The 14,636-nt window shown below is 45.3% G+C and overlaps 1 protein-coding gene across 2 annotated transcripts in view; it reads left to right on the plus strand.

The window, feature by feature from the left end:
- pde8a (phosphodiesterase 8A) overlaps positions 1 to 14,636 on the plus strand; it is an 82,718-nt gene that overhangs the window by 45,577 nt on the left and 22,505 nt on the right. For both annotated transcript variants that reach the window (XM_038813225.1, XM_038813226.1), the window contains exons 14-16: positions 5,671 to 5,716; positions 9,844 to 9,979; positions 13,648 to 13,846. In XM_038813225.1, coding sequence (XP_038669153.1) covers positions 5,671 to 5,716; positions 9,844 to 9,979; positions 13,648 to 13,846 — 381 coding nt within the window. The remainder of the gene's footprint in view (positions 1 to 5,670; positions 5,717 to 9,843; positions 9,980 to 13,647; positions 13,847 to 14,636) is intronic.

Consider the following 14,636-nt stretch of genomic DNA (forward strand, 5'->3'; position numbering starts at 1 on the left):
ATTTCTTCTCCACTTCGCTCAGTTGTCAACTCAAGTTTAGCATTAACACACTCATCTCCAGTTCAGAAGATTGTGGGTTCAGGTCCTACTCCAGGGACTTGACACTGCGCTGACACTCCAGTGTAGTACCGAGGGAGTGTTGCATTGTCAGAGGTGCTGTCTTTCACACTGCGCTGACACTCCAGTGTAGTACTGAGGGAGTGTTGCATTGTCAGAGGTGCTGTCTTTCAGCATGTTAAACCTAGGCCTGGATATCCTATGGTGGATACAAGAGCTCCCATGGCACTATGTTTGAACAACAAGGGAGTTATCCCTGTGACTGGACCAATGTTTATCTCTCTATGAGAAACATGATCTGTTGTTATCACATTTGGTTAGTGGGATTTGCCTGTGCAGAATTTGGCTGCCAAATTTCCTAACAGTGGCTGTATTTCAGAAGCGCTACATTGACTAACGCACTTTGGGGTGTTGATGGTTGTGTAGAGGACTATATAAATGTTTTACCATCCCAGTTGTTGATATAACCGGATGGGAAGGTTCCAGAATGGAATCCTGACTCAAAAGAATGCAACGTTTACGTTTTTTTAATAAACGCGCAGGAACAGAGTCACAGAACTTACTGCAAATTAGTTTTTACACGAAGAAGCATGATAAAATTGGATTAAATTACAAGAGTCCTTTACTCCCCATTTAGTTGAACGATTCCACACTGGTTTTAGGATTAACACAGATTACAAAATGCATCTTAGTCAACAATGGTCTGATTAATACAAAGTCCCTTTTAAGCACACAAGGTGACTGTGGGTAAATACACTCTCCACTATCAACCCAAGTTAGTGTTTGAGGATGTCACCTCCGGATACCCACAGATGATTGTCACGTGAGAGTTTCCAAACTTCCCTTCCAAACACGCTTTAAAATCTTGTCTCATAATCCCTTTGCATTCCTAAATCCAGACTAGGCATTCCAAATGACAACTTTTAAACAAAGCTTCCACTCCACTTCTAACAGTGAATCCAGTCCAGGATTTTGCACCAACCCCTTCAGGATTTTATTGTCTTGACTGCTGACTTCTTACAGAATCCCCACAGTGCAGACAAGGCCATTTAGCCCATCAAGTCTGTACCAAGCCTCTGAAAGAGCACTCTACCTAGATCCAACCCCCCACCCCAACCTGGAGCCCCACCTAAACTGCACATCTTTAGACTGTGGGATGAAATCCACGCAGACATGGGGACAATGTGCAAACTCCACACAGACACCCACCCAAGGCTAGAATCGAATCCAGGTCTCTGGCGCTGTGAGACAGCAGTATTAACCACGTGCCACCGTGCCGTGCTTTAACTCTGAATTTCCAGACTATTAAAATGGCATCAGACGTTTCATCTACTTCCTGAACTCTGATGTTCCACTTTAAATCTAGTTACTGCAATTGTCTCTTACTTAGAACACTTTGATACTCTTCCTTGAACTCTCCTGAACAATGCCTCAACATAAAGTGGCATACCTAGGGCAGCATGGTAGCACAGTGGTTAGCACCATCGCTTCACAGCTCCAGGGTCCCAGGTTCAATTCCCGGCTTGGGTCACTGTCTGTGCGGAGTCTGCACGCTCTCCCCGTGTCTGCGTGGGTTTCTTCCGGGGGCTCCGGTTACCTCCCACAAGTCCCGAAAGATGTGCTGTTAGGTCATTTAGACATTCTGAAATTCCCCTCAGTGTATCCGAACAGGCGCCGCATCGTGGCGAATAGGGAATTTTCACAGTAACTTCATGGCAGCGCTAATGTAAACCTACGTGTGACACTAATAAAGATTATTACTAGGTGTCTCAAACATTGTTTCGGGCCTAATTCCCTGGTTATCTGGACTGTAACTTGTACTTTCAGAATCCTGCCTCTTCACAGCTCCAGACCTGTCCAGTCTTTCTTCTGACTGAGTTCAGATGTTTACTCCCCACGGTCCAGTGTACAACTGCCAACAAATTAGCTAAACTAGCAGGTCGATAGAGTGGTCAAGAAGGCATACGGAGGGCAGCACGGTGGCGCAGTGGTTAGCATTGCTGCCTACGACGCTGAGGACCCGGGTTCGAACCCCGGCTCTGGATCACTGTCCGTGTGGAGTTTGCACATTCTCCCCGTGTCTAAATGGGTTTCACCCCCACAACCCAAAGATGTGCAGGATAGGTAGATTGGCCACTCTAAATTGCCCCTTAGTTGGAAAAAATTATTGGGTACTCTAAATTTTTTTTTTTAAAGAAGGCACACGGCATGCTTTCCTTCATTGGAAGGGGTATTGAGTACAAGAGCTGGGGCAGGTCATGTTACAGTTGTATAAGACTTTGGTTCGGCCACATTTGGAATACTGCGTACAGTTCTGGTCGCCACATTACCAAAAGGATGTGGATGCTTTGGAGACGGTGCAGAGGAGGTTCACCAGGATGTTGTCTGGTATGGAGGGTGCTAGCTATGAAGAGAGGTTGAGTAGATTAGGATTATTTTCATTAGAAAGACGGAGGTTGAGGGGGGACCTCATTGAGGTCTACAAAATCATGAGAGGTATAGACAGGGTGGATAGCAACAAGCTTTTTCCCCAGAGTGGGGGACTCAACTACTAGGGGTCACGAGTTCAAGGTGAGAGGGAAAAGTTTAAGGGAGATATGCGTGGAAAGTTCTTTATGCAGAGGGTGGTGGGTGCCTGGAACGCATTGCCGCCGGAGGTGGTAGAGGCGGGCATGATAGTGTCATTTAAGATGTATCTAGACAGATACATGAATGGGCAGGGAGCAGAGGGATACAGATCCTTAGAAAATAGGCAACAGTTTAGATAGAGGATCTGGATCGGCGCAGGCTTGGAGGGCCGAAGGGCCTGTTCCTGTGCTGTAATTTTTCTTTGTTCTTTCCTCTTCTCTACCTTACAAGGCCCAGTTGCTAAGCAATACCCACATACTGATGCCTTTTTTTATTCTTCACGCTGCCACTCTCTCTAACGCAGTAGAAAGACAATTAGAACTTAATAAAACCCTCACGCATACACCTTTGTCCAGCAAGAATCTAACTATAGGTATTAATAATAATAATCGCTTATTGTCACGAGTAGGCTTCAATGAAGTTACTGTGAAAAGCCCCTAGTTGCCACATTCCGGCACCTGTTCGGGGAGGCCAGTACGGGAATTGAACCTGCGCTGCTGGCCTTGTTCCACATTACATGCCAGCTATTTAGCCCACTGTGCTAAACCAGCCCCCGGTATTAATCTGCCAGGCACAAAAACATTAAATTAAAACCACTTAAAACTACTATACCTTATTTCTAATGTCTACCAGTACAAATACGTGGATACGTGGGTTTGAGTAGGGTGATCATGGCTCGGCACAACATTGAGGGCCGAAGGGCCTGTTCTGTGCTGTACTGTTCTATGTTCTATGTTCTAAATATAAATCCCTTAAAACTACCTTTGTTTTCCTAACAAATGCAAGTCTCGGTCTTTCTTTCTTATTCATCAGTTCCATATTTCCTCTGTTTCCTTCTTGCCTCAACTGATTGTGGGTTTAGTGTTTATTGGCAGAATTTTTAAAATGTGGACTAACTGGTGATTTGCTCCCAACTACAGAGTTCCAGATAGATGGGCTGAATGGTTTGCTTCTGGACTGTCTCTTAATCTCCTGTGATTTTCTAGCAATTGTCCCTGCAGCTTCTCTGCCCAGTAATTTGTGTCTATCCTCACGAGCAGTCAGAATGGGAGGTTCTTACTGCTAAGGCACGCTGTCAATCCCTTTTATTCTTGTGGACCTTCATTTTTGTGTTCTGGGGGCTGATGGCCCATCTATATACCGTCCACCTACTGCAATACTAAATACAAGCAGCAGCTTTGTCATTGGACAGAACATAGAACATAGAACAGTACAGCACAGAACAGGCCCTTCGGCCCTCGATGTTGTGCCGAGCAATGATCACCCTACTCAAACCCACGTATCCACCCTATACCCGTAACCCAACAACCCCCCCCTTAACCTTACTTTTTAGGACACTACGGGCAATTTATCATGGCCAATCCACCTAACCCGCACATCTTTGGACTGTGGGAGGAAACCGGAGCACCCGGAGGAAACCCACGCACACACGGGGAGGACGTGCAGACTCCGCACAGCACAGAAAGAAAATGTGCCAATCTTGATCCAGACTGCTATTAGGAGGCCCCTGCTGCTCTTGTCTAAAGACCTTGAGAAGATTTTTGACCCTCCACTTGAATACTCTGCCAACATTCCTTGGCTGGGCTGAAACGTGAAAAAATGACTTTAGCAAGGTGTTGGAGAGATAGAGATATCTCTAGCAGAAAGCACCAGTGCTTCTGATGTGGAGTAGTGTTAAAGTGGATACAAATTAACACGATAAATGTTACGTCAGTGGAGTTATGATCAACGAGTGCTATGCACAGACTGTGGGCCAGCCAGGAACTCGTGTTGAGCAGTTGCCATGTAGACTTAATTATCACAAAGGGACCAACATTGAATCAAACCTAAAACATGACAGCAGAACATTTATATCAGAATTTTATGCACGAGCTGACGTGAGATTCAATGGGCCGAGTGGCCTAATTCTGCCCCTATGTCTTATGGAGATTAAAATGTGTTCAACAGGTCTTCAGTGGCCTGGTTCCCAGATGTTACAGTCTCTCTCTAAGTATCCACTGTGGGTTTATTCACTCTATGTAGATAGGGAAGACACATTTAACTGTTGTATATTGTATGATTCCAATTCTGTAGAAATGAGCATCTCCTGCTGTGACTAACACACGTTGGTATGGACTGCTGAACCATTCACTTAGGATCCCATTAGCTTGAGCCGAACTGACCACATGCTAGCACTTGTTTAAGACAGAAAACAAATAAGGTTACTAAGCAAAATAGAACTTATGGTGCTGGAAGTAACGTATTAGTGGGGAAAAGGGATTGATTAGCTAATGGAAAGCAGAGAGTTAGGATAATAGGATTGTTTTCAGGCTGGTAAACTGGAACTAATGGAATACCACAGGGGTCAGTCCTGGGGCCTCAATTATTTTCAATCTGTTTTAATGATTTTGATGAAGGGCCGGCGTGTTAGTAGGCAAAGTTGCTGAAGACAAAGATGGATAGGAAAGCAAGTTGTGAGAAGGATACAAAGAGACTTGTCAAGGGATAGAAACAGATTAGGTGAGTGGGCAAGAAATTAGCAGATGGAGTATAATGTGGGAAAATATGAAGTTGTCTGCTGTAGAAAAGCGTAGCATTATTTAAGTGGATTGCATAACTCTGCAATACAGAGGGATCTGGGTGTTCTAGTGCAGAAATCACAAAAACTTAGTATGCGGGCGTAGCATAATCTTCGCCATTTCTTCCCCAGAGAGCTGTGGAAACCGGCTCATTGAAAATATTCACGTCCGAGTTTGACAGATTTTTGATCAATAAGATTAAGGTTATGGGAAAGGGCAGGACATTGCATTAAAGGCCACAATCAGGTCAGCAGGAGCTTATTGAATCGCGGAGCAGGCTCGGGGGGGCTAAATGGTCGACTCTTGCTCCTATATTTTATGATTATATTCTTAGAAACAATGCTGGGATGGAATTTTATCAGAGGCCATTGTAACAGCTTGTTTGTAAATTGCGTGACCACTCTAACTCCTCTCTTGCTACCTACAGGACGGTTTGCGGAGACTGTCTGGAAATGAATATATCTTCACTAAAAGTAAGTAGGACTTGTTTCCAGATGGACCTTTGGGTTCATATCAGATTCTGGGAGAAATATTTTTTAATGCAGAGTTAGATTGATTCTTATCGGGAGGAGGCAGGAATGTGGGGTTGAATTACAGTCGGATCAGCCGCTATATTATTGAATGGCGGAACAGACTCGAGGGGCCGAGTGGCCTATTCCTAGTTTGTTCATTTGTATGTGTGGTAACTTGGTCACAAAAAGGTAGTCGAAATGCGTTAATGTTAAAGTTAATCACCTTTAATATATAAAAATAACAAAGTTTAGAATACAGTATGGACTCAAAAATGGGAGCGGCATGGTAACGCAGTGGTTAGCACTGTTGCTTCACAGCTCCCGGGTCACGGGTTCGATTCCCGGCTGGGTCACTGTCTGTGTGGAGTCTGCACCTTCTCCCCGTGTCTGCGTGAGTTTCCTCCGGGTGCTCCGGTTTCCTCCCACAGCCTAAAGATGTGCAGGTTAGGTGGATTGGCCATGCTACCTTGCCCTTCGTGTGCAAAAAGGGCCCAGGTATATCTGTGCAGAGATCATTGAAGGTGCCAGGACAGGTGGAGAGAGCTGTGAATACAGCAAATAGTATTCTGGGCTTTATTAATAGGGACAGAGAGTACAAGAGCAAGGAGGTTATACTGAACTTATACAGACACTAGTTAGACCTCAGCTGGACTATTGTGCACAGCTCTGGGTGTCACACTATAGGAAGGATGTGAACACATTGGAGAGAGTGGGGAAGAAGTTCACAAGAATGGTTCCAGGGATGAGAATCTTCAGTGATGAGGACAGATTGAAGAGGTTGGGACTGTTCTCCTAAGAGAGAAGGTTAAGAGGAGATTTGATCGAGATGTTCAAAATCCTGATAATCTTTATTATTGTCACAAGTAGGCTTGCATCAACACTGCAATGAAGTTATTGTGAAAATCCCCTAGTCGCCACACTCTGGCGCCTGTTCAGGTACACCGAAGGAGAATTCAGAATGTCCAATTCACCTAACAAGCACGTCTTTCAGGACTTGTGGGAGGAAACCGGAGCACCCGGAGGAAACCCACGCACACACGGGGAGAACGTGCAGACTTCGCACAGACAGTGACCCAGCCGGGAATCGAACCCTGGAGCTGTGAAGCAATTGTGCTACCACACTATGCTACTGTGCTGCCCTCAGTATTGAGGGAGTGCCACACTGCCAGAGGGGCAATGCCGAGGGATTGCCACACTGTCAGAGGGTCAGTGCCGCACTGTCAGTGGGTATTCAGTTAGTCCATTGAGATCTCTGGCCTTTCAAGGCTATTTCACTTTTTTCAATTGTTGCTCAGAATAAAATGGTTCCAACAGTTCAGCAAACTGAAAAGTGATTTCTTATTACTGAAATACTTTGGAATGTTTCAGAAAGTTGTTGCATAAAAAGCACTTATTTCATTTGTGGTATAAATTTGTTGTTGCGATGGCTATAAAAGCGGAAGATGAGTTGCTGTACAAGAGAACAACATCGTGGGCAACAATTACACACACAAAACACATAATATAATAATAATATTTATTAGTGTCACAAGTAGGCTTACGTTAACACTGCAATGAAGTTACTGTGAAAAGCCCCTAGTCGCCACAATCTGGTGCCTGTTCGGGTACACCGAGGGAGAATTCAGAATGTCCAATTCACCTAACAGCACGTCTTTCAGGACTTGTGGGAGGAAACCGGAGCACCCGGAGGAAACCCACGCAGACACGGGGAGAACGTGCAGACTCCGCACAGACAGTGACCCAAGCCGGAAATCAAATCGAACCTGGTACCCTGGAGCTGGAACCAACAGTGCTGACCACTGTGCTGCCGTGATATACCAATCTAAATATATATCCCTTAAAACTATCTATTTTTTCTAACGCAAGTCAAACATGGGCAAGGAAACGTCCTGCTGATTACCATGGACAAAAGAGCTGAACCCCAGGGGTCAGGTTAGAGTGACATCAAGGAGCCTTAGCTAAACTGGATTCAGGGGTGAAATTCTCTAGTGGTTGGAGAGAATGGATGTGGTTATTTATCCATAGAATCCCTGCCGTGCAGAAGGAGGCCATTTGGCCCATCGAGTCTGCACCAACCCTCCGAAAGAACACTCCTCCTAAGCCCACTCCCCCACCATATCCCCGTAAACTGTGGTTTGATCATGGCCAATCCACTTAATCTGCACATCTTCTGGAGATGATTGATGATCAGTCATCTCAGTCACGGACAACACTGCAGGAGTTCCGTGGATGGTGTTCTCACTCCAACCGTCTTCAGCTGCTTCATAACTGACCTTCCGGCCTTGGAGACCTCGGGCGAGTGCCGTCCACAAACGGGGACGAGACGGAACGGTGCTCGTGGGGGTCTCCCAGAGCATGCTGGACACCCTGGCAGTGCTACCGATGTGCCAGCCTGGCACTGTCCTGGTGTCCAGGTGGCACGAAGTGCAGCCTCTGCCCCGCATTCCCCACTGAGGCCCCGGGAAAAAATAGAATAAAGAATCACTGACCTTCCCTCCATTATAAGGTCAGCAGGGGATGTTCGCTGATGATAGCAAAATGTTCAGCACTGTTCATGACTCCCCAGATAATGAAGCAGTCCATGTGGAAATGCAGCAAGACCTGGACAATATCCAGGCCTGGGCTGACAAGGGGAACTAGCATTAACATCACATGTGTAGCAGACAATGACCATCTCCATCAACCCTTGACATTCAATGACATTATCATCACTGAATCTCCCACTATCCAACATCCTGGGGGTTACCATTGACCAGAAACTAAACTGGACCCAGACATATAAATACTGTGGCTATAAGAGCAGGTCAGAGGCTGGGATTCCTGCGGTCAGTCCCTCACCTCTCAACTCTGTCCACCACCTAAAAATGCACAAGTCAGGGGCGTGATGGGAAACTCTCCACATACTAAGATGAGTGCAGCTCCAACAACACTACGTTTGACTGTCTCTAGGGCAATTAGGGATGGGCAATAAAGGCTGGGCTGGCCAGTGGCTCCACACCCCAATGCTGGGCCTGGCCAGGGGCTCCACACCCCAATGCTGGGCCTGGCCAGGGACGCCGGACCCCAATGCTGCCTCGCCTGGGGCTCCACACCCCAATGCTGGGCCTCCACACCCTACCTCTAACCATAGCCATCACCCCTAAACTCTGTACCCTACCTCTAACCATAGCCATCACCCCTAAACTCTGTACCCTTCCTCTAACCAGTGCTGATCCAAACCAATAAGCTGCCTCCAATCGTGTTGCCATTTTCAGTAACAATCTCGGATATGGAACCTTGTCAAATGCCTTCTGGAAATCCGCAGACACAGCCTTATCTACCACTCTCATCTCAGATTCAGCATTCAATTAAGTTAATTAAGCATCCTCACCCAAAATAGAATAATGCTGGTTCTCTCTAATCAACTCATTTTTTATTCAGATACATATGGGCGGCACGGTAGCACAGTGGTTAGCACTATTGCTCACAGCGCCAGTGTCCCAGGTTTGATTCCCGGCTTGGGTCACTGTCTGTGTGGAGTCTGCACGTTCTCCCCGTGTCTGCGTGGGTTTCCTCCGGGTGCTCCGGTTTCCTCCCACAAGTCCCGAAAGACGTGCTGTTAGGTGAATTGGACATTCTGAATTCTCCCTCTGTGTACCCGAACAGGCGCCCGAATGCGGCGACTAGAGGCTTTTCACAGTAACTTCATTGCAGTGTTAATGTAAGCCTACTTGTGGCAATAATAAAGATTACTATTACTTTCCGAATGACAGATACCAGTATCTTTTCCACAGTTTCGTTTTAACAATAATTGCCTAGAATTTCTCTCCTACTATACGAAATAATGAGTGACATTATTCACCATTGATAAATATTCTGACTTTTATTTCTCAGGATTCAAAGCGCATGATCTCCCTTCTCCACATTGCGCTCCCATCTGTCGATATCCCTTTGTAACTTCCTGCTCCCGTCTGTACAATTTGCTGCGTTTTCCTCCATTGTTGTCATCTATAAACTAGATCTGTATATAACTATTCCTCTGGTGATTTAGGTGTGGTCTAATACGATCCTTTGATTATTGATTTTCTTTGCGTGTCTTTTCCCCTCAGATGCCCACACTATTCACGCTCATTTCCATATTCCTGTCTCACTTCATGACATCCCTCCGAGGATCACTGAAACAATGGAAAATGAGGATTCCTGGGACTTTGATATATTTGAATTGGAAGCTGCAACACACAAAAGGTAAATTTAAAATATTGGAGCAATAAGCATTTTGGATAGAGACTAGGAACTTGTGATAATTGGAATGTCACAGTTCAGCTCATATTTTTGGGGAAGTATTATCAGTTGAGGATGTGGACTGAATGTCTTATTGCGAGACTAGAATCCCAGGAAGTATATAATTGGGAATGGAGACGAGTGATATTCTGCAGATCACTCACTGCAGTGGGAGAACAGACCTGTCACAAACAGGGTCACCAAATGGATTCCGTTTCTGACCTCCCATTGGGAAGCCGGCATGTGGACTGGAGAGTTTTCATCACTGATCGTACAACTGTTCCTATTGTTTCACTGGGTGGTGATGATTCTGGTTAAAGATTTTGTGACCGAATAAATTTGTAAAAATGGTCATACTAAATGGGCTCAATCTAACCAAATAAGAACAGAACATAAGAACTAGGAGCAGGAGTCGGCCATCTGGCCCCTCGGGCCTGCTCCGCCATTCAATGAGATCACGGTTGATCTTTTGTGGACTCAGCTCCACTTTCTGGCCCGAACACCATAACCCTTAATCCCTTTTTTCTTCAAAAAACTATCTATTTTTATCTTAAAACATTTAATGAAGGAGCCTCAACTGCTTCACTAGGCAAGGAATTCCATAGATTCACAACCCTTTGGGTGAAGAAGTTCCTCCTAAACTCAGTCCTAAATCTATTTCCCCTTATTTTGAGGCTATGCCCCCTCGTTCTGCTTTCACCCGCCAGTGGAAACAACCTGCCCGCATCTATCCTATCTATTCCCTTCATAATTTTATACATTTCTATAAGATTCCCCCTCATTCTTCTAAATTCCAACAAGTACAGTCGCAGTCTACTCAACCTCTCCTCGTAATCCAACCCCTTCAGCTCTGGGATTAACCTAGTGAATCTCCTCTGCAAACCCTCCAGCGCCAGTGCGTCCTTTCACGGGTAAGCAGACCAAAACTGAACACAATACTCCAGGTGTGGCCTCACTAACACCGTATACAACTGCAGCATAACCTCCCAAGTCTTAAACTCCATCCCTCTAGCAATGAAGGACAAAATTCCATTTGCCTTCTTAATCACCTGTTGCACCTGTAAACCAACTTTCTGTGACTCATGCACTAGCACACCCAGGTCTCTCTGCACAGCAGTATGTTTTAATATTTTATCATTTATCTACACCTGATCTAACCCTCACCAAGCCTCATTCACCAGTCACTCCTCTGCACACTCACCTACTTCGGCCAGTCGTCCAGAATCATCTTGATTTTCCTCCCTATACCTGCCTTAATCTCCTTGTGTGGTTCACTGCCCAAGTGACTGCAGTGCTGCAAAGCACCTGGGAACAGTTGCAGTGTTAAGAGTGCTATAGAAATGCAAATTATTATCTTTCAAGGTAACATCAGTCTCATTTCTAGCTATCTGAAACTTTAATTTATCTAATTCAAGCCTGTTTGAACACCCCTGATTTTAATCACACCCATTGGCAGCCTGGGTTCTATGGTCTGGGATTTTCCTCCCAAAACCTCTACGCCCCTCCATCTCACCCCCCATCCTCTCCTCTTCCCCCCATCTCTCTTTCCTTCTTTAAATTCATAGAATCATCGAACTTACAATGCAGAAGGAGGCCATTCGGCCCATCAAGTCTGGACCGGGCCCTGGAAAGAGCACCCTACCCAAGCCCACACTTCCACCCTATCCCCGTAACCCAGTAACCCGACCTAACCTTTTGGACACTAAGGGGCAATTTAGCATGGCCAATCCACCTAACCTGTACATCCTTGGACTGTGGGAGGAAGCCGGAGCACCCGGAGGAAACCCACGCAGACACGGGAAGAACGTGCAGACTCCACACAGACATTCACCCAAGGCTGGAATTGAACCCGGGTCCCTGGAGCTGTGAGGCAGTAGTGCCAATCACTGTGCCGCCCCAGCTCTTTGACCAAGTTGGCCATTTGCCCTCATTGCCTTACGTGACCTCCTATCAAATTGTTCTTTATAACGTTCCTGTGAAGCACTTTGGGATGTTTATATTCTATTTGCAGAGTTGCAGAAATACAAGTTGGTGTTTATCGTGACATGAGTCCTGCTCTTTCCAAAAGTGCTTTGTGGTCTGGTTCCGTCCAGAACATCCACCGATAATGGCTATTTTCACTCAAAGTCAGCAACTCCATCCATCCTTCATTAGTAGACCACTCACGCTATTGGTCACTGATATCAGATCCTCACATGAGGTAGAAATACCCAGCATGGTTATAATGTGTCAGTGTGAAGCCTGGAGCAAACCCTGGCCTATGTGGAAACCATTTCTGAACCTACGATTGGATTACTGCCATCCACCCCTGGGTACAACTTATTTATTCTTTTAAACAAATTTAGATTACTCAATTGTTTTTTTCCAATGTGGCCAATCCACCTATTTTGCACATCTATTGGGTTGTGGGGGTGAAACCCACGCAGATACGGGGAGAATGTGCAAACTCCACACAGACAGTGACCCGGGGCCGGGATCGAACCCGGGTCCTCAGTGTCGCGAGGGACTGGGTACAGCTTATTAGCCAGTTTCAAGTTGAATATGGCCAAAAAAGCCAGGTGATCAGTCTGTAGCCTTCAAGCTGTTTACAGTTTGCAGCTTCAACAGACTGGCTGTTTGGCTGTAATAACTAACTCCTTGTGCATCAATGTAATTGGACCCATGTCAGCAATATATTTGCATTTGTAGCTGCATTCGTTGTAAGAAATATTGACGGCAATGCTTGTTTGAACTTTGGAATGCAGGTTAATAGCTGACGATATATGATGTTGATTGACGGGCCAGGTTAATGAGCTGGTCTACATCATTGAGCAATATAATGCTTGGCTTGGGGCCGACATCCATCGGGTGAATTGTTGGCTAGAGATTTACATGGCAGGATGCATTGCCTGAGAAAGGGTGACTTAGTGGGATCCATCCCGTTTCCTGACACGTTAATCCCACTGACATTGCACTGCCTACATACAGAGTCGGAAGGTGAAGTGCTGCAGTAAAGGTCCCTCCCCGTTATAGAACATAGAACAGTACAACACAGTACAGGCCCTTCGGCCCACGATGTGCTGACCATTTATCCTAATCTAAGGTCAACCTAACCTACACCCCTTCAATTTACTGCTGTCCATGTGCCTGTCTAAGAGTCGCTTAAATGTCCCTAATGACTCTGACTCCACCACCTCTGCTGGCAGTGCATTCCGCACACCCACCACTCTGTGTAAAGAACCGACCTCTGACATCTCCCCTATACCTTCCTCCAATCACCTTAAAATTATGTCCTCTCGTGACAGCCATTTCCACCCTGGGGAATTTCCCGTAAATGAATGTTATCTGGAACAGAAGCAGGAAAACTGCTGAAGCCTTAATATTTTTAGCTTTACTTTTTTTTTAAAATAAAGTTGAACTGAAATTATTCTTTTCCTGAAAGGTTAAGACTCCGTGAAGCAAGGTTATCCTCGCATTAACACTGCTCCGTAATCATTTAGGATCAAGAATGTGACTTGTGGTCCGGGGGATGAAGAACAGGAAAAGGATTTCAACTGAAAAATTATACAAGTGGATACGCCCAGCGCTTAGTCCATGACAAAATAAAATCTGTTGGCAGACATCGTCTCTAAACCTCTCATCCTTTTATCTAGGCCTCTGGTCTACCTTGGGCTGAAAATATTTTCGCGCTTTGGAGTTTGTGAATTTTTAAACTGTTCTGAGTCAGTATTACGGTCCTGGTTACAAATTATTGAAGCAAATTACCACTCCTCGAATTCCTACCACAACTCGACACACTCGGCAGACGTGCTGCATGCAACTGCTTATTTCCTTCGTCAGGAAAGAGTTAAGGTGAGTTGGGACATTTTCTAAATTACTAGAATTTATTTTCCTTCAAAGGGACCTCCCACTCCCAGTGACCCACCTCCGCTTTTGACAAGCGTGCTGATTTTTAAAAAAAAAATTGTTCTTGGGATGGGGGCTGTAAGAATCTTGGAAAATCCCAACCTTTGATTTCTTAAATCAGTGACTGCCACCTATTTCTTTCATCCTGCTTTTGTAATACATCCCTGGGTAAAAGAGGCTGAGAGATGACTTGACGGGCGATTATGGTTTGGGTCTTTGTTGATCCATGTGTTTTTGAACTGCAGGATTTTGGAAGAGTCCAATCATAAAAAATTAACTTCAGAAATCTAGCAAAAGAGTTAAAGGGGCAGCCTCCTGCGAGAACTGAAAGATCAACGCCTCTAATCTGAGGAAAAGATGGGTGTGTAGCCCAAGGGAAAGAGCAGAGTCTCCAGTTCACCATATTGTCCTTGCTTTAATGAAGCTTGGTATTGAAATATTTGAGTTGCTGAGAGTTAGATATTGAGCATCTGTCCTGGTTTGGGAAGGCAGATGGTTAAGTGACATCTTCTGTAAGAAATAATAGCAAGGTAATAATGGGGTTAAATCAGCATCCCAGAGGCTTTTCTGTGCAAAGAAAATATAAGAGAAGACTCCTCAAGCAGAGAAATTGGAGAGCTCTCACGTGTCACATTGACTGACATTTTTATATTCATTTACAGGATGTGGGCATTGCTGGCTTGAATAGCATTTATTGCCCATCCCTAGCCGCCCTTCAGAAGGTGGTGGTGAGCTG

The sequence above is a fragment of the Scyliorhinus canicula genome, chromosome 12, assembly GCF_902713615.1.
Source record: "Scyliorhinus canicula chromosome 12, sScyCan1.1, whole genome shotgun sequence".
In the NCBI taxonomy this organism is placed as follows: Eukaryota; Metazoa; Chordata; class Chondrichthyes; order Carcharhiniformes; family Scyliorhinidae; genus Scyliorhinus; species Scyliorhinus canicula.